This window comes from Dendrobates tinctorius, unplaced genomic scaffold, assembly GCF_039654945.1.
Source record: "Dendrobates tinctorius isolate UK_male_01 unplaced genomic scaffold, ASM3965494v1 ptg000030l, whole genome shotgun sequence".
Taxonomy (NCBI): domain Eukaryota; kingdom Metazoa; phylum Chordata; class Amphibia; order Anura; family Dendrobatidae; genus Dendrobates; species Dendrobates tinctorius.
The window spans coordinates 43,739,902-43,764,916 of NW_027361698.1; the positions used below are offsets into that span (position 1 = coordinate 43,739,902).

The following is a 25,015-nucleotide window of genomic DNA, read 5'->3' on the forward strand; positions in this document are numbered from 1 at the left end:
TATCAGCAGGATTGTGCATAGTAACCTACACAGTGTCAGGTCGGCGCCGTTATACTGAATAAAATGATACCTTGGTTGATGAAATCCGTCTTGTTGTTTCTTAATCTTTATTTTCAGTTTTGTGTTAATGAGATTCTCGTGCCCTAAGGCAGTGCTGGTGTATATGGTGCTCTGATTATATATTCATAATGCAGACTGCTGACAGGTCACTGATCCATCACTGACCTGCGCCCTAGTTTGCATAATGAATATACTATTGTATGTATTTGAAAAAAAGCTTGTCACATAATCAAAATGGCGGCGCCTATACACTTTTTCATTGGTTAGTGCCTATAATCTTCCTGTGTTTCAAAGAAAAAAAAATCACCATCAGTATGTCACCGTCGGCTGCACCTGCACATTAGCATCTATCGCGTTTCGATAGATGCTACTGTGCAAGATGCTCCTTGTTGCTGCAGCCAAAAAAATGTACACTGCAACAAAATGGTGCCAGTGGTGGTGCTTGCACAGTACCACCTCTCGGTACGAGATAGATGCTACTGCGCAAGCGCCTCTGCCGGTTCCTTGTTGTTACAATCAAAAACAAATTTACATTACAACAAAATGGCATCAGAGATGGCGCATGCACATCAGCTTCTAACACGTATCGAAAGATGCTACTGCGCAAGCGACGGCACCATTTTGTTGTAGTGTACATTTTTTTGGCTGCAGCAACAAGGAGCCGATGGCGGCGCTTGCGCAGTAGCATCTATCGGAACACGATAGATGCTAATACGCAGGCACACCCAACTGCGCCATTTTGATGGTGATTTTTTTTTTCCTTTGAAACACAGGAAGATAATAGGCACTAACAGATAAGAGAAAGTGAGCAGGCGTGCCAGGCGCCAGCATTTTCATTAAGTGTAAGCTTTTTTTCCAAATACACACATTTGTATAATCATTATGCAAACTAGGGGGAAGGTCACTGAGGGATCAGTGACATGTCAGCCGTCTGCATTATGAATATCTAATCAGAACACCACATACATAAATCCAGCCTTAAGACAGGAGAATCTCATTAACTACAAACTGAAAATAAAGATTGAGAAACAACAAGACGGATTTCATCAATCGAGTATCATTTTATTCAGTATAACCGCACCGACCTGACACTGTGTGTAGGTTACTGTGCACAATCCTGCTGACGGGTTCCTTTTAAGTATCCATAGTTACGACCACTCATATAGTGACAGTTAGCTGTTGTGGTTGTAAACATGGATACCTAAAAAGCTACTGCAGTACCTGCACTTGGGGTATGCAATATAGCGAATCAGAAGAAATATGCTACATCTCTAATTGAGGTTATTTTTACACCTACTACATATTAGTGTAGGATCTTGGAGATGGGAATACCCTTTAAGTTCCTAATAGATTACTAAGCATGGTCGTGTGAATGCTTTTGCTCATCTGTACTTCCTAAGTGTGGAGATCAGTGACAGCGGCTGTGGGTAGGGACAAGATAATTTCCGCATATAAATTTATTTTATGATAATCTAATTTGATGAATTTTTTTGGTGGTTAATTGTATATAGAGATATTGCATATTTTAGTAGAAATATAGTGCTTTCTGCTAACGTGCATATTTCATATTGTACAGGTCACTGCGAATTGACCCATTTGTTAATATACTCCGGTTCCAACCCAAGGAGTACTGACAATTTTGGTCAGGTAAGCCACAAAGTAATGTTTGTAATATCAACTTGTTTCATCTGGCTTAGTAAATTAGGGATTTAGAAAACTGTATATTAAACTTAAAAACTATTTTGAGTATTTTTACTTGGGCCTTATTACCTCCTGTACTTGGGTGCAAGTAGGATATTAACCCCTTTCTGACATCAGACGTACTATCCCGTCCATGGGACCCGGGCCCCTATGCCCATGGACGGGACAGTACGTCTAGCGCGATCAGCGGCGCTCACGTGGTGAGCGCCGCTGATCGCGGCCGGGTGTTAGCTGACACCTTAACCCCTTGCACACCGCGATCAAACACGATTGCGGTGTATCGGGGGTTAAAGGGAAGAATCGGCAGGGAGGGGGCTTCCTCCGTGCTTCCCTGAGCCCCCCACAGCAGCGCAATGTGCAGCGCTGCTGCTGGGGGCTCCATCCCTGCAGGTCCCCGAATCCAAGATGGCGACGGGTGCCTGCAGGGAGCTGGCTTCCTCAGTGCCTGCAAAGTGATCTGTGATGTGACAGATCAGCGATCTGTCACAGGACAGTGATGTCCCACCTGGGACAATGTAATAAGGTTAAAAAAAAAAAATGCGTAAAGATAATTTAAAAAAAAATCGCTAAATAAATTAATTAAAAAAAAATATTCCCTAATAAATTCATTTTTTGGAAATAAAAAAAAAAACAAGAACAATAAGTACACATGTTTGGAATCGCCGCGTCCGTAACGACCCGCCCTATAAAACTGTCCAATTAGTTAACCCCTTTAGCGAACCCCTTAAAAAATAAATATAAAACGATGCAAAAAATAATGATTTATTATCATACCGCCGGACAAAAAGTGCAATAACGCGCGATCAAAAAGACGCATATAAATATGCATGGTACCGCTGAAAACGTCATCTTGTCCCACAAAAAACGAGCTGCCATACAGCATCATCAGTGAAAAAATAAAAAAGTTATAGCTCGCAGAATAAAGCGATGCAAAAATAATTATTTTTTATATAAAATTGTTTTCATTGCATAAAAGCGCCAAAGAATAAAACCGCTTTATCAATTTTACCGCAGGCGGAACGGTGTAAACGCACCCCCCAAAAGAAATTCATGAAATTCTGGTTTTTGTTCATTCTGCGTCCCAAAAATCAGAATAAAAAGCGATTAAAAGATGTCACATGCCCGAAAATGATACCAATAAAAACGTCAACTCGTCCCGCAAAAAATAAGACCTCACATGACTCGGTGGGTCAAAATATGGAAAAATTATAGCTCTCAATATGTGGTGATGCAAAAACTATTTTTACAATAAAAAGCGTCTTTTAGCGTGTGACAGCTGCCAAACATAAGAACCGCCATAAATAGTAAATCAAACCCCCCGTTATCACCCCCTTGGTTAGGGAAAAATAATAAAATTAAAAGAAAATGTATTTATTTCCATTTTCACATTAGGGCTAGGGTTAGGGCAGAGATTAGGGTTAGGGGTGTTTTGGGGTTAGGGTTGGAGTTAGAATTGGGGGTTTCCACTGTTTGGGCACATCAGGTGCTCTCCAAACGCAACATGGCATCTGATCTCAATTCCAGCCAATTCTGCATTGAAAAAGTCAAATGGTGCTGCTTCCCTTCCAAGCTCTGCCATGTGCCCAAACAGTGTTTTATCCCCACATATGGGGTATCAGCCTACTCAGGACAAATTGCAAAACAACTTTTGGGGTCCAATTTCTCCTGTTGCCCTTAGGAAAATATCATTTTTGTGGAAAAAAATATGATTTTTTTATTTTCACGCCCGGGTGTTATAAACTTCGGTGAAGCACTGGGGGGTTCAAAGTGCTCACTACACATCTAGATAAGTTCCGTGGGGGGTCTAGTTTCCAAAATGGGGTCACTTGTGGGGAGTTTGAATAGTTTAGGCACATCAGGGGCTCTCCAAGGGCAACATGACACCCGCAGACCATTCCATCAAAGTCTGCATTCCAAAACGTCACTACTTCCCTTCCGAGCCCTGACGTGTGCCCATACAGTAGTTTTCTCCCACATATGAGAGATCTGTGTACTCAGGACAAATTGTGCAACAACTTTTGGGGTCCAATTTCTCCTGTGACCCTTGGGAAAATAAAAAAAATTGGGGACTAAATGATCATGTTTGTGGAAAAAATGCGATATTTTTTTTTTTTTTTTTTTTCACGCCCGGGCATTATAAACTTCTGTGAAGCCCTTGGGGGTTCAAAGTGCTCACCACACATCTAGATAAGTTACTTGGGGGCTCTAGTTTCCAAAATGGTGTCACTTGTGCGGGGTTTCCACTGTTTTGGTACATCAGGGGCTTTCCAAACGCAACATGGTGTCCGATCTCAATTCCAGCCAAAAAGTCATATGGTGCTGCTTCCCTTCCGAGCTCTGCCATGCGCCAAAATAGTCGTTTACACCTACATATGGGGTATCAGCGTACTCAGGACAAATTGCACAATAACTTTTAGGGTCCTGTTACCCTTGGAAAAATAAGAATTGAGGGTGAAAAGATCATTTTTGTGGAAAAAATATGATTTTTTAATTGTACCGCTGTACGTTATAAACTTCTGTGAAGCCCTAGGGGGTTCAAAGTTCTCACCACACATCACCGAACCCTCATCCAGGCATCATTTGTCATGACGTTTCAGTTACTAAGAGTATGGGCTTGTAGTGGTAATATACATAGGACCGCTTTATCATAATGATATCAGTATCCATACCCATCTATAATACACATCATCAGTGTATAATTGATTTTTAATGCCGCATTCTTCTGATTGGAAAGTGGCTGCCGTTATTGTTTAGACATGATAATGGTACTTTGCCTGACAAAAAACAGGCTTCCTGGCAGAAATGGACATGCTCTAATCCATTTTGGCTAGTAAGAGGAATAACTTCTAAACATGATGTCTTTATGTGAAGCACTGTACATCAAGAAATTCTTAAACAGCGTATGAAAAATGTATTACCATGGGAGTCTGCTGTGTCAGAAAAGCAGAAACAAAAGTTCAGACTGATTTCTAACCACAGGAATGTCAATAAATTTTTTCTTTAAAAAGTCACACTGCATTTCTTTTTTTTATATGAAGAGGCGCTTCTATTATAGGTTTGTGGCATAAGCAATTTCCTAATATAGTATCATTGCTGTAATCGCTCCCGCTACAAACTCCTCTGCTGACAGTCAGAAGTAATAGGCAGGCTGTTTATTTGAGCCTGTTTTCTATGAATTATGGGAGTATTCATCAGGATTTCCTTCTGACAGATTTGTCCAGAACATATGTATTATTTACATATGCGTAATAGAGTGAATATACATTGAGCAGCGAAAATCGGGTGAATGCATATGCTGTGTACTGGAACTACAGTAGTTATAGGCTCTCGTAGATGTACAGGTGCTTCTCACAAAATTAGAATATCATCAAAACGTTAATTCGATTCAGTTATTCAATACAAAAAGTGAAACTCAAATACTATATAGCGTCATTACAGAGTGATCTATTGCAAGTGTTTATTTCTGTTAATGTTGATGATTGTGGCTTACAGCCAATGAAAACCCAAAAGCCATTATCTCAGTAAATTAGAATTATTAGCAAAAAAACATTTGCAAAGGCTTCCTAAGCCTTTTAAAAAGGTCCCTTAGTCTGTTTCACTAGACTCCACAATCATGGCGAAGACTGCTGCCTTGGCAGATGTCCAGAAGGCAGTCATTGACTCACTCCACAAGGAGGGTAAGCCACAAAAGGTCATTGCTAAAGAAGCTGGCTGTTCAGAGTGTTGTATCCAAGCATAATAATGGAAAGTTGATGTAACAACCCTGCTGGCATCACTGCATGGCCTCCCATCCCCCACCTACCTTACTCACTACTCTGGGCCATGCTGTGAGTTCTGTCTGCTGCCGGCTCTATGCTTGCCTCTGCACACTTCCTGACTGTGTGCATAGGGGGGCGGAGCCTGCACTCTGGTTCTTATGGAATCAGTGTGCACCTGCCTATGGTGTTCCCAGGCAATTACCAAGAGGCCTCTAGTATTTAGGGCCGCTCCACCTGGTGGAAGCTGCCTGAGCAACGCCTTTACTCAGTGTCTTGCTGCTGAGTTGCCAGGTCCTGCCTGTCTCTGCCTGCTCTGGGGGCTTCATTCCCAGATCTGTTTCCATGTGCCTTGTGCATTTCTCGTTCCATCCAACAGGAGGCAGAATATCCTGGTCTGTGTCCTTGTTCCTGTGCACTGACTCGTACCTTGCTTTGTCTGAACTCCATCCTTACCTGTGTCCGTCTTATCCCTGTCTCTGCCTTGCTCTGTATGTTGCCTAGTCTGAAATCTGTCCTATACCTCTGTTGGTTAGTCTCCTTGTCTGTGGCTCCTTTCCCTGCTGTGTTATAATTAAGCCCTCTCCGTCTGCCTGCTCTGGTTCCTTGCTCTGCCAGTGCTCCGCACTCTTGCCCTTCCACTTTGCTCTGCTCCTGCTGCTGCAGAACCTCTTGCTGCAGCTTCTCTCCGCATACCTTGCGGTTCCGCTTTGCTCAGCTGCTGCAGAACCTCTTGCTGCAGCTTCTCTCCGCATACCTTGCGGTTCCGTCTTGCTTCTTTCTTGCTGCTGCAGAACGCCTTGCTGCAGCTGCTCTCCGCATACCTGCGGTTCCGATCTGCTCTCCTTCTTTGGGGCATCTGCTGCTGCAGAACCTCTTGATGCAAACGAATCTCTTACTGCAAACTGCAGTTTCTCTCCGCATACCTGCGGCTCCACTCTGCTCTCCTTTCCTGTGGCACCTGCTGCTGCAGAACCTCTTGCTGAAAACTGCAGTTTCTCTCCTTAGCCTTGCGGTTCTACCCTGCTCCGCCCCTTGCGGTTCTACCCTGCTCCGCAACCCTGTGGTTCTGATCTGTTTCCATACCGTATCCTGTGGATCCTTGTCCTACCCATCTGTACTGGTTCCTGAACCAGTTTCTGCATCTTCTGTGTGAGCAGCTCTCTACCTGTTCCCTCACACCATGTATATCTGTCTATGTTCTGTCCTTCCCGAACCAGTTCCTGCACCTCCAGTGTGAACAGCCCCTACCTGTTCACATATCCTACTCGTCCCAGTCCGTGTCTCTGTCCTGTCACTACCGAGTCAGTTCCTGCCTGCCAGTGCCTCAGCCGTGCCCGCCTGCCAGTGCCTCCTCTGTGCCTGCCAGAGTGCCCGCTTCCCTGCCAGAGTACCAGTTATGCCTGTCTGCACCTGCCCACACCTGCTATCAGTGTCCAGTCCCTCAGTGGGATCAGCAGCCACAGCCAGACAAAACCCTAGAGTGGTACCTGGCAAGCTACCTGCCGCACAAGCCTGACCTCACCATCAGAGGCTCCAGTGAACACCAAGGTAGCTGCTTAGTCACGCCCCTTCCAGGGTAGTCTGGTTTGTGGCACAGTGGGGCCACTCCCCTCGCTTGCGCCAACCAGCCAGGGAGCGAGCGTTACAGTTGAGTGGAAGGAAAAAGTGTGGTAGGAAAAGGTGCACAAGCAACTTCGATAACTGCAGCCTTGAAAGGATTGTTAAGAAAAGGCCATTGAAAAATTTGGGGGAGATTCACAATGAATGGACCCCTTGGAGTCATTGCTTCAAGAGCCACCACACACAGACGTATCCCGGACATGGGCTACACGTGTCCCATTCCTTGTGTCTAAAATTAGGGAAAGAGAGCGCACATAGGGCGATAAAAGTGATTTTTTTGGGTGACAATACACGGTTAGTGCACTCACCTTTATAGGTTGTGAACAGTCACAACCCCTTGCAGAATGTGAAAGGAACCAGTGGTCGCTGCAGACTCCCATAGATACCACTGTCACAAAGGAGGAAGAAAAAGATCTGAATTCTTTGGCCCTGAGTAAGTGGCAGTTCTGCCACGAAACGCGTCGGCACAATAAAGTCATGAAGAATATTTCTGTCCTTGTGTGGTCAGCACGGATTCATTGAAAAACCCGGTCTTTTTCTTCCTCCTTTGTGACATTGCTTGTGTCTAAACACTCATGACCAATAGACAACACCAGAAGCGTCTTACCTGGGCCAAGGAGAAAAAGAACTGGACTGTTGCTCGGAGGTCCAAGGTGTTGTTTTCAGATGAAAGTAAATTTTGAATTTTAGTTGAAAATTAAGGTCCTGTCATGATCCATGCTGGATTATGACAGATAAAAGCACTAGTAACCTTTTTTTTTTTCCTTAAGCTGTGTGCTTAAAGTTAGTTTTGCCCCCGGTGGTCATTAGGGTCATTGCACTGTGGTGGTTTCAGTTCTAGTTTTGCCCCCGGTGGCCGTTAGGGTCATTGCACTCTGGTTACTTTAGTTTAGTGCTTGTGATTATGAAGCAGGTGTGATTGCTCTGGCTTAACTATATAGGAGTGTCTTGCTCTCTCACTCACTGTTGGTGATATTGGTCATTTCCAACCATCCTTGGTGGAGGAAGGAGCTAGAGAGAGTTCCTTGCAGCACAGTCAGAGTCCTGGTGTGGAAGGACCCACAGTGAGGAGTTCCTTGCAGCTCTGACAAAGCTTGGCAAAGTAGCAGCTATTCAGGAGGAAAGCTGCATTGTGGTGGTGGACTCTGTGGCTGGGAGCAAGAGCAACAGAGCAAAGCTAAGTGGTGTTATCCCTGTTTGTATCTTTCCTTTTGTGTGTGTGCATTAGTGCAGCGGTGGGATTAGTCTCTGCACCGTCCACCTCACTAGTTAGGAATAGGTGCAGGGTGATCTAGGGTTTAAAGGTGTCCTGCTCGGCGACAGGTGAGGAGCCTGTATAGGGAGCGTGAGGAGTGCAGGGACACTGGCAGGGGAGTGCAGGAGGTCTCCACGTCCCTGTTCCCTAGAGCAGGGCCCACTGTTGTAACTGTTTTCCCTGGTGTTCCCCTTTATTATTTAAATTCACCCTGCTGGAGGCAGTGTATCCAGGGTCACGTGTGTCAGAAAAATTTGCCCTGCTGGAGGCGGTGTGTCCAGTCACACGTAACCGTCACTGGTCCCAGAGTCTGGAGGAAGAGTGGAGAGGCACACAATCCAAGCTGCTTGAGGTCTAGTGTGAAGTTTCCACAATCAGTGATGTTTTGGGGGGCCATGTCATCTGCTGGTGTAGGTCCACTGTGTTTTATCAAGACCAAAGTCAGCGCAGCCGTCTACCAGGAAATTTTAGAGCACTTCATGCTTCCCTCTGCCGAAAAGCTTTTAAGAGATGGAAATTTCATTCTCCAGCAGGTCTTGGCACCTGTCCACACTGCCAAAAGTGCCAATACCTGGTCAACAGTACACGGTCTTAATGAACCATCTTTCTTGGCCACAAAAAAAACCCCAGCACCTAAAGGTGACGAGGATGGTCTAATATGACCCTTCTCCAATGACTCCTTAATATAGGATCGCATAGCATCATGTTCGGGTACTGCTAAGTTGAAAAGCCGACCCTTGGGAAATTTACACCCAAGCATCAACTCAATTGCACAGTCATAACTCCTATGAGGAGGCAAAGACGCAGACTTACAATCACTAAATACATCAGAAAAATCGGCCAGATAATCAGGAATATCATGAGACTGAGGAGAGGTGGAGGAAACAGGAGCGCCCCTATGAACACACTGACAACCCCAACTCACCACAGACCCAGATTTCCAATCCAAGACTGGATTATGAGTTTTCAACCAGGGAAAACCCAGAACAATAGTATCATGCAAATTATGCAGCACCAAAAATTTACAATTTTCTTGGTGGTCTGGGGCAACTCACATTATCACCTGGGTCCAAAACTGAGGTTTATTCTCCGCCAAAGGAGTAGCATCAATACCCCTCAAAGGAATAGGCGTCCGCAGAGGCGTCATAGAAAAACCACAATGTTTAGCAAAGTCCAAATCCATCAGATTCAACGCTGCTCCTGAATCCACAAAAGCCTTAGTGGAAAACGTGAATAAGGAGCAGATCAGAGTAATTGCCAAAAGGAACTTAGGTTGTACACTGCCCACAGCAAATGTGTGTGCAAAACGTTTCTCTCGTTTAGGGCAGACAGAAATAGTATGAGAGGCATCTCCACAGAAAAAACACAGCTTATTACGCCTTCTAAACTCCTGACGTTGCGCCCTAGACAAAATCCCATCACACTGAATAGGTTCAGATGTTTGTTCAAAAGGTGGCAGCGCCTCCCGTGTAGTTTTACGTTCACGTAAACGCCGATCAACTTGAATGGCTAATGACATAGAATCATCCAGACCAGAGGGAACAGGAAATCCCACCATAACATCTTTTACGGTCTCTGATAAACCCTTCTAAAAGAGAGCTGCTAATGCACTATCATTCCATGTAGTAAGGACCGCCCACTTTTGGAATTTTTTGACAGTATAACTCTACAGAATCCTGACCCTGGTTTAATGCCAACAGGGTTCTCTCAGCTTGATCAACAGCATTAGGTTCATCATACAACCCCAAGGCTTGAAAAAATGCATCCACATTAGTCAGAATAGGATTTTCAGGTGTCAGAGAAAAAGCCCAATCCTGGGGATCGCCGCGCAGCAAGGAGATGACAATTTTAACCTGCTGCGCAGAGCTCCCCGATGTGTTAGGCATAAGGCAAGAAATAATTTTCAATTATTCTTAAAATTCAGAAATTTAGATCGATCCCCAGAAAACACATCAGGAGTAGGGATCTTAGGTTCAGCAGCATGTGACTGAATGAGGTAGGTGGAAATTCCCTGCACTTCAGCAGCAAGTTGCTCCACACGATCAGACAATTGCTTAATCTAAATTAGGGGAAAAAAAATCCTCCTACGGCCCCAGAGAAAAAGAGGAAAAAATACATTAAAAAAAAAAATATAAAAAAAAAGTGTCATTCTTTTCTAACAACCTTTTCCTGCTTTTCAGTACCCTAGAATCTGCGGTCAGGCTGGTGATTCTGTTATGAATGGGTCACCGAGGAGGAAAAACCTAAAACAAGCTAAGCCCCAGAAAAACCAGAGACGTTGGTAACTATGCAGATTGCAGATCCCTGATCCTAACCACACAACTAGCAGCAGCCGTGGAGCGTACCTACGATGAACCTAGATGCCTCGTTACGGCCGGAGGAGTAAATAAGCCTAAAGCAAGGAAAGGGGAAAAATAACTGCCCCAGAGCAGACCCCAAAGGAATAGACAGCCCCCACACCTGTATTGACGGTGAAACAAGATGAAAACACAAACATAGGCAGGAAAATAGGCTGAGAAAACGATGGGGCCCAAACTAACTAGAAAGGATAGGAAAGGAAAGACACTGTCTGCAATCTGCCAAAAACCCTACAAAAATAATGTCCAACACTTCTGATAGCAAAATTAAGCCTGAAGTCACTAGACTTCTCCCACTATATCAGTGGGAGAATATATTCTTAGACAGAGCAAAAAGAGGCCAATCTAATTAGGGACTAAAAGCAAATTGGCAAATACAGATAAATAAGAGTGGAAATTCAGCACAGCCCCAGCCGGGGCTGGCTGACCACACAAAAACTGAATAGACCAACAAAATCAAGTGTGAACATTAGCAGAAAAACTTAGCTTGCGCTGACTGGAACAGAGCTGAGAACCAAGACCTGACAAGCCAGAAGGAATCACCAGCACCAGAATAGGGCGTCGGCTGTCTTAAATCCAGTCTGAGGTCCTATCATCCTCCTCCTTATCAGGTGGCAGATCTCTACTGATTAAATCAGCCTCACTACCCCCTGTTACCACCAGAGGGAGCCTGGAAGGAGAACTCACAACTGGTAGACCAGAAAATGAACTCACAACAGTCCTCCCTGGCACTGGTGAGTCGCTCTCCCTTGCAGCAGCTTCCACTGTCTCCTGCTCTCTCTGTGTCGGTCTGCTGACTCATCGCCCCGGGAATTCCCCACCTTCTTTATATTGGTCCTTCCCCAGTCCATCTGTGTGTCACAGTGGTCCATCCCTGAATCCTGTTCCCTGGGGACAGTTTCCCCCCGGAACCCAGATGACGACTCCCATGGTTCCGGCAGGGGCACTTGACGGGGGCCGTTCCTCCCACATCAGCAAGGCTGTATGCTGAAAAAACCAAGATCGAGACTATCTCAACTGTTAAGAGGAGCTGTCATCTTAAGCACAAACCTGTCTCAGTCAAGGATCGGCACTAACATGAGATGGATTAAATCTTTTCACTGACTGAACACAGATACTCAGCAGAAGGGTTATGTGTGATCAATCAGTGAAAAGATTTATTCCATCTTATGTCAGCACTGCTCCTAGGTTGAGAGAGATGTGTGTGTATATTGGTTTCTTCAGCATGCATCTGTGCCAGACCACAATCTGGCCTCTCACAAGTCAGTGTGTCCAGTACTTCTTGTGACAGTTTTCACACGTACTGGTAACACTTACACATGTAGACCCATTCAAGTGAATTGGTCTATGCACATGTCTGTGTTTTTTCCAAGAATCACATATACGTGTGCAAAATATGATGACATGTCCGTTTTTTAACAGCAGCGCAGGCCATATAACATCCGCACACATGCACACTGGCTATTTTCATTCTCCCTTGCTCTGCCAGTGATCAGCATAAGCAGGGGAGAATGTTGAGAGTTATACTCAGCTGATAACAGCAAGAGCATGCTGCAACTGATAGGACAACCCTCAGGTGTCATAGCTAGCAAGGCTGGTTATCAAAAATAGAGGGCCCCGGTCTGTTTTTTTAAATTATTTAAATAAATAACGGCATGGGGTCCTCCCTATTTTTGCCAACAAGCCTTGCTAAAGCAGACAGCTGGGGCCTGCTATTCCCTAGCTGGTAAGAAGCCACGGATATTGACCCCTCCCAGCCTAAATATAGCTGCCTGCAGCCACCCAGAAAAGGCATATCAGATGCTCCAATTCTGGTGTTTTACCCGACCTTTCCCACTTGCCCTGTGACAAGTAAGGTAGATGTCGCCTTTGTATTGTCTGGTGACATCAAGCTCACGGGTTAGTAATGAAGAGGCATGTATAAGATGCTTATCCATTACTAATCCTATAATTGTATTGTAAATAAAGACACAGCAAGTGCAAAGTCTTTTATTTGAAATAAAAACACTGAGCTGAACTGTGGTGAACTCAGTGACTTTTTCCGATGAGATCACTGCTGATCACTGATGCTGCACTTGCTGCAGCTCATTCATCAGTGGTTCTCAGCCTGGACAGTCGCATCTTGGCACCGTCCAGGTCGAAAACTAAAATGTCGGACAGGTAAGTGATATTGTTGTTTTTATATTTTTGTTTTGTTACACGAGACGAGGAATTTAATGGAATGGGCTTTAGGTGAGTATAATTGTGGTTGTTATTTTTAACCCCTTAACGACCAAGCCATTTTGTAGGTTAATGACCAGGCCTTAATTTTGAAAGCTGACCACTGTCACTTTATGTGCTTATAACTCTGGAACGCTTCAACGGCTCCCGCTGATTCTGACATTGTTTTTTCGTGGCATATTGTACTTCATGTTAGTGGAAAAATTTCTTCGATATGACTTGTGTTTATTTATGAAAAAAATGGAAATATGGTGAAAATTTTGCAATTTTCAAACTTTTAAGTTTTATGCCCTTAAATCAGAGAGATATGTCACAAAAAATAGTTAATTATGCAAATTGTCTCTTCAGAGAGGAAGAGGACTAGAACTCTAGTGCCACCTATTGGAGGCAGCAATCCTAAAAGTCAATGTTGACGAGCCTAGTTACATGACTTAGGATAAAAGCCAAGCCAGAATCTCCATTTGCAGACACTGTGTTTCGGGGTACTGCCCCTCATCAGTGCAAACTGGGAGATCTGGTTTGGCTGTGAGAGAGGCGTCTGACCGATATCCAAGAAGTATCATTTCTCCTTGCGGAGAATGACATGCTAAGCATGTCGAGGTGAGGAGAATAGAAAAATGAGAAATGAGAATGAGAAAAATGAGAATGAGAAAAAAAAATGAGAATGAGAAAAAATAGTTAATAAACAACATTTCTCACATGTCTACTTTGCATCAGCACAATTTTGGAACCAATATAAGGGTTAAAAGTTGACCAGCGATTTCTCATTTTTACAACACCATTTTATTTTTAGGGACCACATCACATTTGAAGTTACTTTGAGGGGTCTATGTGATAGAAAATACCCAAAAGTGATACCTTTCTAAAAACTGCACCCCACAAGGTGTTCAAAACCACATTCAAGAAGTTTATTAACCCTTTAGGTACTTCACAAGAATTGAAGCAATGTGGAAGGAAAAAATTAACATTTAACTTTTTTTCCCCAAAATTTTTCTTTGGACACAATTTTTTTTATTTTGTCAAGGGTTTCAGGAGAAAATAAATCACAATATTTGTTGTTCAATTTCTCCTGAGTACACCGCTACCCCATGTGTGGAGGAAGACCAATCTTTAGGCGCACGGCATTGGTCAGAAGGGAAGGAGCATCATTTGAGATTTTGAATGTCAAATTGGCTGGAATCGAGAGCGGACGCCATGTCGCGTTTGGAGAGGCCATGATGTACCTAAACAGTGGAAACCCCCCTTATCTGACCCCATTTTGGAAACTAGACCCCCCCAAGAAACTTATCTAAATGTGTGGTGAGCACTTTGAACCCCCAAGGGCCTCACAGAAGGTTATAACGTAGAGCCGTAAAATTAAAAATTCATATTTTTTCCACAAAAATGATATTTTCATCCCCTATTTTTATTTTCCCATGGGTAACAGGACCCCAAAAGTTATTGTGCAATTTGTCCTGAGTATGCTGGTACCCCATATGTGGGGGTAAACCACTATTTAGGTGCATGGCAAAGCTCGGAAGGGAAGAAGCGCCATTTTACTTTTTTGGCTGGAATTGAGATTGGACGCCATGTCGCGTTTGGAGAGCCCCTGATGTGCTGCCTAAACAGTGGAAACCCCCCACAAGTGACCCTATTTTGGAGAATAGACCCCCCCAAGGAACTTATCTACATATGTGGTGAGAGCTCTGAACCCTCAAGGGCTTCACAGAAGATTATAACGTAGAGCAGTGAAAATAAAAAAAATCATATTTTTTCCACAAAAATGATCTTTTCATCCCAAATTTTTATTTTCACAAGGGTAAAATTATCCCAAACGTTGTTGTGCAATTTGTCCTGAGTACGTAGATACCCCATATGTGGGGGTAAACCATTGTGTGGCTGCATGGCAGAGCTCAGAAGGGAAGGAGCGCCGTTTGACTTTTCCAACGCAAAATTGGCTGGAATTGAGATCGGACGCCATGTCACGTTTGGAGAGACCCTGATGTACCTAAACAGTGGAAACCCCCCACTAGTGACACTATTTTGGAAACTAGACCCCCCAAGGAGATTATCTAGATGTGTGGTGAGCTCTTTGAACCCTCAAGTGCTTCACAGAAGTTTATAACGTAGAGCCGTGAAAATAAAATAATCATATTTTTTTCCACAAAAATGATCTTTTTGCCCATAAATTTTTATTTTCACAAGGGTAACAGGAGAAATAGGACCGCAAAAGTTGTTGTGCAATTTGTCCTGAGTACGTAGATACCCCATATTTGGGGTGGAACCACTATTTGGGCACATGGCAGAGTTCAGAAGGGAAGAAGCGCCGTTTTTGAATGCAGACTTTGATGGAATGGTCTGTGGGCGTCATGTTGCGTTTGCAGAGCCCCTGATGTGCCTAAACAGTTGAAACCACCCACAGGTGACCCCATTTTATTAACTAGACCCCCAAGGAGCTTATCTAGATGTGTGGTGAGCATATTGAACCCCCAAGTGCTTCACAGAAGTTTATAACGTAGAGCCATGAAAATAAAAAAATCATTTTTTTTTCCACAAAAATGATCTTTTTGCCCCCCACTTTTTATTTAAACAAGGGTAGCAGGAGAAATTGGACCCCAAAAGTTGTTGTGCAATTTGTCCTGAGTACGCTGGTACCCCATATGTGGGGGTAAACCACTGTGATCGCCTTACTGCGATCCTTGGGAGGCAGAATGCACAAATCCACAAAAGGTGAAGAATTGGTTTTATTTTTTACGCCGTTGCTCATGCGGTATTAGTGATTAGGCGACTTTATTCCTCTGGTCGGTACGATTACAGCGATACCAGATTTATATCCTTTTTTCGTGTTTAGCTTCTGTCACACACCAAAAGACGCTTTTTTTTTTTTGTAAGAATTTTTTGTAAGAAATTTTTGCATCGCCATATTTTGAGAGCTATAATTTTTCCATATTCCGGCCGACAGAGTCATGTATGGGCTTGTTTTTTGTGGGATGAGCCGATGTTTTTATTGATACCATTTTCGGGCACATAACATTTTTTGATCGCTTTCTATTCCGATTTTTGTGGAGGCAGAATGAACAAAAACTAGCAATTCAGGAATTTTTTTTCTCTGTTCCTCTTGTGGTAAAATTAGTATGGCAGCTTTATTCTTCAGGTTACTACGATTACAGCAATACCTCATTTATATCTTTTTTATGTTTTAGTGTTTTTTACACAATAAAAACTTTTATAGAAAAAAATAATTTTTGCATCACTTTATTCTGCGAGCTATAACTTTTTTATTTTTCAGCTGATGATGCTGTATGGCGGCTCGTTTTTTGTGGGACAAGATGACGTTTTCAGCGGTACCATGTTAATTTATATCTGTCTTTTTGATCGCGTGTTATTGCACTTTTCCAAGCTGTATGATGATACCGCTTGGAAAAAGTATAATTTGTTACTTTTTTGTGTCTTTTTTTTTTACGGCGTTCACTGAAGGGGTTAACTAGGGTGACGCTTTTATAGATGGGATTTTTACGGACGCGGCGATATGAAACGTGTATTTTTTTTATTTTATTTTTTTTACATAAATGTGTGTATTTTTAGGGGAATGTTTAGGGGATTTTTTTTTTTTCTTCAAGTATTTTTTAAAAAAATGTGTTTGCTTTTTTTTTACCTTGTCCCTTTATGGGACTTTCACTTTCGGTATAATACATTACAAGGCTCCAGCATTGTAATGTATTATACCTATGCTGAAAGATGCTGACACCATGCTGTGAGCATGGTCTCTGCAGCTTTCCGTAGGTAAATGACCCGGAGGTTGGCATGACACTTCCAGGTCATCATGGCACAGGTCGGGCCCCGCGATTACATCGCAGGGACGCCGACCTGAGGCAGAGGGAGCCCCCTACCCTCTGCCTTCCCCTCTGAACGCTGCGATCGCAGCAGTGAGGGGTTAATAGCCAGGGGCGGAGGGGGCTCTGCTCCTAGCTGTCAGTGCAGGATGCTCAGCCACTGCAGTGCTGAGCTCCTTCACTAATCAGGCAGGAGATGCTCAAATTTCAGCCTCTCCTGCTCGATCGCTGCTGTTTAGTCTGTCAGATTGACTGACCAATCACAGCGCTGGGGTGTAGGGACCGACTGAAAGGGTCCCTGCCCCCCTTGCTGTGCCTCAGCTGTCATAGACAGCTGTCGGCACTGAACTGAAACTGCGTGTTTACACGCAGTGACAGTTCAAAGGCAGGACGTGCACAGTCCAGCGGAAAGTTACATCCTGCCATGACGGACTGTGCACATTGTGGTGTAGTAATCACTGTGTCCGCTAGGGGGTGCTGTGTGGATGTCCCAAGAGAAAGGATGAATGGCAGAATACGTAATGGCCATTATGTATCCCAAAGTGGGTGGCTTTGGGATGGAGACTTATGTGTTGTTCAGCAATGATATTGCTAAGGTGTTGTTTCAATGTGTAAGGGAGAAGTCTCCAGGTAACTAGAAAGATGGGCTGGCCTGGTTACCTACAAACCCACCCAGGGGGGTGTGTTTAAAGCACTGTTGGAAAGAGTGTGTAAATGCTTGAAGGACCTGTGATGAGGTCAGAGTCATGTGACCCGGTGGGCGTGGCTATGAACCATATAATGTGGCCAGGGTAGGTCACAGGTGTTGAATGCTTGGACCCGGTTGGTCCAGTGTGGAAGGTCCCGCTGAGATGGGGCTTCCTGCCTGACAGCACTTGTGGACGCTGTGAGTAATGGCTGCAAGTGCCTGAGAGTTCCCTGGAGGGAATGAATGTCTGCAGTATGGAGAAGCAGCCATGAGAGAACCCTGACGGGGTGAGATATAACTGTGAGGCTGAAAAGCCTGCGTATTGGACATTGCTAACAGAGTGAAGCTCTGTCATGAACGCTATGCCGTTTATATATTGCTGGTCATGGTTTATGTTTAATAGACCGCATGGACTATGCTTGCTTCATGGAAAATCTGTGCCAGATCTGATTTTGTGGCTGCTGAGCGAGTATCCCCACCCAAATAACAGCGCTACCTCACAATTGGTGGAGAAAGCTATGGGCAATGTTGTAGCCTTGTTGCTAGGAGCAACGGAAGAGGACTGCAAAGTCGGTTGCTAAGGGCAACACTGAGCCAGGAAGGCTGACTGTTGGGGAAGCCACTGCCCGGCTGTGGTTCTGGAACCGTGGGGCGGCCTAGTGAGTAAGGCACTGTCCGGATCGGTGAGCCCAGTGCGGCCATTTCCCCAGGAGAAAGAGACTTATAGGATACCTCTGCGGTAGAGGGGTCCGAGAACCTGCGCGGCCAGCAGGTGACGGTCGTGAAAACCGTGTTGTACTGACCGGGGTCAGTGAGAGACTGGTGATTGATAGGGTGCCTCTGTGGAGAAGAGGTATCCAATGACCTGTGGGTCCGACACAGGTAACGGACAGGTGTTCATGTTGTACTAACCAGGGTCAGTGGGAAAGACTGTGTACCTGGAGGGTTCAGTGAGCAAGATCCTGGAGGGTCAGTGTTGGGAGATTCTAGGAGAAGAATCGGATCCCTGGAGCACGTGGTATGACCTTGGACCTGGTGAAGCGTGAGTGGGGCTGTCTCAGGTGGAGATGGATGTCCTGAAGAGCTCCCGCTAAGACCCTGGACCTGGTGAGGTCGGTGTGTTGGGAAACCCTGGGAGGAGGGTCGGCTCCCTGAATAGCACCCGGTGCGCCCTATGTGTTAGACGTTCTCAGGCGGAGATGGTACGTTCTGAAGAGCACACAGAAAGGACATGTGAGTTTTGTGTGGTGTTTTTTTTCTTCTTTTCTCAACTCAGCCTGCGGTGGCTCAGTGGGAGTCAAGAAGGTGACAAGCGGCTTGCTGTAACTCGGCGGGGTTACGAAGGGGACATGCGGCTTCCGGTAACTCGGCAGGGTTACGAAGGGGACAAGCGGCTTCCTGTAACTCGGCGGGGTTATGAAGAGGACACCAGCCGCTGTGTGTGAACAGCAGCCGGTGGTGTCGGTGATCGATGACAGCAGGAGCTGTGGTGGTGCCAGCAAGGACTTGTGTGGTATTGTTAAAACACATAAACTGTGTTGTGTGAACTGTGGTCTGAGAAGACCGGTATAACGGACATGGGGAAATCCCGGAAGGGGGCGGTGGCCCAAAAGGGGGTGGAGTCCCAGAAGGGGGCGGTGACCCAAATTGGGGTGGTAACCCAAGAAGAAGTGGCGTCCCAGAAGGGGGCGGTGACCCAAATTGGGGTGGTAACCCAAAAAGGGGTGGAGTCCCGGGAGGGGGCGGTGACCCAAGTTGGGGTGGTTCAGGAAATGGCAGCACTGGTTGCCTCAGTGGGTATGTCTGGGGAACCGCAGTGTGTCTGTATGAGTTTTGAGGAGTGCGGCATGTATTTTCCGGATAATGATGGGCCACAGGTGTGTACCGTGATGCTGCACCGGGAAGGAGTCTCTGGTAGACTGGACGCAGAGAATCAGGTGTCTCTGACAGGAACTCTGCTCGTTTTATCTCTGACCGAGTAAAATGCCAGGGTTCGATGTAAACATGGGGTCACGGTGAACTATGCAGTAGACCGAGTAATGTTTGAGGGGACCAAAGGTGGTGTCTGCCAAGGGGGCGGGATACCACGGGACTTAGTCTATGCCTTGGAGAGGGGCCGGGACTTTTTGTTTGATGACGTATGGTCGGACGATGGAGACGTTTCGACTGTGGGGCCAGCAGACACTGAGACAGTGACGGCTCCTGACGTGGACAGGTCAGAGGTAGAACTGACTGGAAGAAGTACATCTGCCTAACTTACGGACCTGATGTCTCGTGATATGACGGATGGTGGGCTGGGAGATGAGACGACTGGGGTAAAAACACGGTTAAATGGTAACGGGACGGTTCACTGACCCAGTTGTACCTTTTGACAATATATAGTTAAAGAGGTAGTAGTGCGCCACATGCTGGCCAAAAGAGAACAAGATCATGAGATACAGTTAATAAAAGAGACAGTGGAAGAACATCTCGAACGAGAAAGAGTCCTGAGACAAATGGCCGAGCACTGGGTGGAGGGCCTCCAGAAAGAAGTCTTGGAGCTCAGAGGTCACCTGTCCACCTGGCAAAGTGTGAACAAGAACCTCAAGGAAGAGATGGAGGAACTCAGAGGAGTAGTAAAAAGTCTTCTGCGGGAGAAGTTGGACGAAGACTTACCGCGGGTAAGCGCGAGTGATAATAAAACAGAACTGCCAGTAGCCATCGTGGCAAAAGGTCATGAAGTGATCAAATCGTGTGAGTTAAGAACTAAAGAAGATAGTCATCCGGTCGGGGCAATTGTAGTGAGGGAAGTGTCCGTGGTAAAGCCAGAGCCTCCTGGCTAGGAAGAGAGCAAGGCCACGACCTTCAAGTTTGTGATTGATGTACCAAAAGACATGCAAGAGGCCTGTGCTGAGGAAGGTGTGCATGAGGCTTTCAAAGAGGCGGTCAAAGCGTGTAAGGTGCAGTGGGTGCCTGAGACTTGGCAGTTGGTGATAATGTCAGCCAGGGAAGACATAGCAAAGCGGGTGACTGTCCTGAAGAACATGCATCTGCAGTGTCTCCATGTCAAACAGTTGGTTATGCGGAGTAATATGAAAGCTGCTCGACGCCTAGAGTTAGCAAGAGAGACTATGGATCAGTTGGGTTTGCGGAAAGAGGTAGTTCCGGTTCCCAAAGGTCTGATTGGGAGAATCATTGGAAGATTCGGGAAGGTAATGCAAGACCTTGTAAATAGCTTTGGTGTGGTGAGGGTGAGGATCCCTCCTGATGATGAAGACCAGGTATCCAGTGAAGAGGGTAGGATTCCCGTCCTGGTGGTTGGCTCCGTGGAAAGCCTGAGAAACTTTCGGATGCTCTTGGAGTATTGAGTGGGGTACCTGCAATAGATTGAGGCTGGACTGTCGGCGAATTAATAAAGAGGTACGGAATACCAGGTGGCGGCCGCCTCCAACCCAACAAGATGTAAGGACCCGAAGGGTTCCACCAAGAAGTGACAGGGCCGATGGCCGAAGAATGTCAGCAAGTGGTAGTTCGACTGGCAGGATGACGTTGAGAGACATTAGTTCCTGTGAGACACTGAATGGGTCAGACTCAGGCCAGACAGTAGGCCCAACTAAGACTGATGACCGTACCAACCGGGGTAGCTGGTCGGGGAACGGAACAAACAGGGTGAGGAATGTGGTGACTAGACAGTGTCTGATGATGCAGACAGACTGTAACTGGAGGGCCAAAGATCAGGGCCAGTATTCTGACCGCTGGGGGCGGCCTAACGTAGAGATGAGGCCGTATGATAGATGGAGACGGTTCTCTTGACCTGTGGGGCAAGGTGTAATGAGTGCCCGGTCTCGAGAGCCTGATGTAAGGTTGTGTGTTCAACTCCACAACTTTGAACAGAGGGGGGAGGTATGTGGTGTAGTAACCACTGTGTCCGCTAGGGGGCGCTGTGTGGATGTCCCAAGAGAAAGGATGAATGGCAGAATACGGAATGCCGTTATGTATCCCAAAGTGGGTGGCTTTGGGATGGAGACTTATGTATTATTCATCAATGATATTGCTGAGGTGTTGTTTCAATGTGTAAGGGAGAAGTCTCCAGGTAACTAGAGAGATGAGCGGGCCTGGTTACCTACAAACCCACCCAGGGGGTGTGTTTAAGCACTGTTGGAAAGAGTGTGTAAATGCTTGAAGGACCTGTGATGAGGTCAGATTCATGTGACCCGGTGGGCATGGCTATGAACCATATAATGTGGCCAGGGTAGGTCACAGGTGTTGAATGCTTGGACCCGGTTGGTCCAGTGTGGAAGGTACCGCTGAGATGGGGCTTCCTGCCTGACAGCACGTGTGGACGCTGTGAGTAATGGCTGCAAGTGCCTGAGAGTTCCCTGGAGAGAATGAATGTCTGCAGTATGGAGAAGCAGCCATGAGAGAACCCTGACGGGGTAAGATATAACTGTGAGGTTGAAAAGCTTGCGTATTGGACATTGCTAACAGAGTGAAGCTCTGTCATGGACGCTATGCCGTTTATATATTGCTGGTCATGGTTTATGATGTTTATTAAACCGCATGGACTATGCTTGCTACATGGAAAATCTGTGCCGGATCGGATTTTGTGGCTGCTGAGCGAGTATCCCCTACCCGAATAACAGCGCTACCTCACAACGTCCATAGACATTAAAGGGTTAAATAAAAATGGAAAATTGTGTTTTGTTTTTAATTCAAATAAAAGACTTTATACTTGCTGTGTCTTTATTTACAATACACCTATAGGATTAGTAATGGATGGGTGTCTTATAGACACCTCTCCACTACTAACCTATGGGCTTGATGTCACTAGACAATACAAAGTTGGCATCAAACCCACAAATATTAGCTCACTTGCCACTGCTACAGAGCAAGTGGGAAGAGTTTTTCAAAGTGCCAGCTTCTATTTTTAGGATAGGGGGTCAATATCCATGGCCCTTTACCAGCCCCCAGCTGTCTGCTTTAGCGATGCTGGTTGTTCAAAAATGGGGTTGGTCCTCACGCCGTTTTTTTAAATTATTTATTTAAATAAGTTTAAAAAACAGTGCAAGGACCCCTCAATTCATGATAACCAGCCTGGCTAACGCTGACAGCTGAGTGTTGCAGTCCGCAGCTGTCAGTTTTGCCTGACTGGTTAACTAAAATACAGGGTAACCCACAATGTTTTTTTTATTTATTTATTTCTAGTACAGGCGCCGCATGCTCTCATTGTTATTAGCAGGAGCAGGCGTAGGCTGATGGTAGAAATAGTCCCATCAGCCGCTGCCTGCTCTCGCTGTTGAATCAGTTGAATATTACGCTCAACAGTCTCCCATGCTCATCGCCGGCAGAGCAGGGGAGAATGATGAGAGTCGTCTTCAGCGCCCGGCTCTGGGGAATAGCAATAAATGTATCGCTACTTCCCAGGTGCTGGTACACATGGTACTGATGCGGCACACGATTGCCACACGTCTTCCACTACTGTACCACAACTATTACACACATGAACACTGATATGTCTATTACTAGTTTTTCCGGTACTGGACATGTCAGTCCATGTGCATGTGAAACCAGCCTTAATGTCACCGGACTATCATCCAAAATATATTTATTTATTTATTCGAAGAAGTAGTAACAAACAGTGATCCGATAATTCTTACTAAGCTCAGACAGAAAAAAACAGCAGATTTAGAGAGTAAAAATGCAACTTAAAAATGCAAATATCAGTATTCAAATGCGAGTCAGTATTGTGAGATATAGTCGACAAGGTTCTAATAATCGGGGTTAGAATAGGACTCGTGTATAACGCTATATTTATTTGTATGACTTGAATTTCCCCCGTCTTAGTATTATGTATTTTTACTCTATTTTTTACTTAACATATCTGACCCACCCCACCCCAATTGCATGAAATTCCACTGAGGGACATTATAATTTATTATTTAAGGTACTGCAGTCTACAATGAAAGATAAGTTAGCACTGAATAATTTATTTTACCTTTATGGTTTATATGACTAGAATATAGAAGTATTTTTGATGCTAATTGTCTTATCCAAGCATGAACTGACCTGCGATGTATATCCGAGCTGACTGATGTAAGGGGATAGTCGGAAGTGAAGTTGCAGATTGATGACATTTGCTTCTAACCTTTACTAAATAAAGAACAAATGGAACATCTTGTCAAGTCTTTATATCAGGAAGTTGGCTGTGTGCCTGCTGCCCCTGGCAGATAGCATGAGAGAAGTATTCCATGATGCATGCTTCTTAGTACTCTGCCTTTCTGACACATGTGGAAAATAGATTTAAAAAGCCAAGTTCCTTATTATTGATATTTGCAGCAGGAACTTTAAGCTTGAATGTGTTTCTTCAGACCATAACCTCGTGTTAGAATTAGGGATACTTGCATGTAGTTCTGAAACTCCCAAAAATGTTACAGACCAGGTAACATTGTGCGTTAGGCAGCTCAGTCAGTGTTTGTACCAATAGTGACTGTTAACCATATGGGGCAGTTGTAATGTATGGGAATATAGGGTTTTTTCTCCTCCCATGTCAGCATCACGGAGAGCGTGGATCTGGCCTTCAAGGACAGGACACCTACAGATAAAAAGGGCGGTATCTCTCCCTCTCATCAGTTTTATCCTGTCCTTGACAGAGAAACTTCAGTTTAGTTTATTACCTGAAGAAAGAAGAAGTGAAGCAAGAAGATGGAAGTCGTTCCAAGCCTGGCCAGCAGGTGCGGTGACCTGAAGCCACCACCGCTGGGGCGCCTTTCTGGGTGTGCGGGGGTAGGGCAGTCATCGCACCATGCTACTGGTGCCGGCGTCATGCTCTGCATAGCAGTCGCTCCCTGCCAGCAGAGTCACATGACCAAAAGTGACTTCCAGCGATGAAACTGTAAGGGATACAGGGACGTGCCGTAGGCTGCTTGCCTTTAAAAGGCAGTAGAGTGTGGAAAGTGACGCGCCCAGCAGCTTAGGCGGTCCCCTGTATGTATGGTGGTCCAGCACAGTGGACATTCCGGAAGCAGATCTACCCAGCATAGCAGGAGCTCTGGCGTGGCGGACGAATCTCTGGCCTCCAGATGTAGCCCATCAATGGATGTGGATTTGATCCCTTCTTCCAACCGATACCCAGGGCTGTCGTTAGGGGCAGGTAGACCAGGCAGCTGCCTAGGGCCCCCGCTACTCCAAGGGCCCTCAGTCAATGGCGTGCCGCTAATAGCAGCACACCACATGGCCACTATTGGGCCCAGCACCGCCCCCCGATTGTTCATCATAGATACCGATTGTTAGGCGTCGGGTTCCTGCCACTGCACAGAAGGAATCCAGAGCCTTGCACCCAGCGGTCTCCCATTCTTATTCGGCCGCAGTGGAGCCTGCTCAGCAGATTCGTCGGTCCCGGCGCTCTGCCCAGGCCAACTCCGTGGGTTTGCTTGCTGCTGCCACCTCTGGCACAGCTATGACAATGCATGCTGCTCAGCAGCGAGATTCTCCAGGGACTAAGTCTTCATGTCGGGCCACTGAGCATGCCCGTGGAGTGATCTCCCATTGGAGATCGAGGGTCACGT

General features: G+C 45.5%; 1 protein-coding gene across 1 annotated transcript in view; it reads left to right on the forward strand.

The window, feature by feature from the left end:
• LOC141086215 (uncharacterized) overlaps nucleotides 1–25,015 on the forward strand; it is a 133,471-nt gene that overhangs the window by 76,920 nt on the left and 31,536 nt on the right. The window contains exon 3 of the mRNA XM_073572047.1: nucleotides 1,637–1,707. Within this exon, the coding sequence (XP_073428148.1) occupies nucleotides 1,637–1,707 (71 nt within the window). The remainder of the gene's footprint in view (nucleotides 1–1,636; nucleotides 1,708–25,015) is intronic.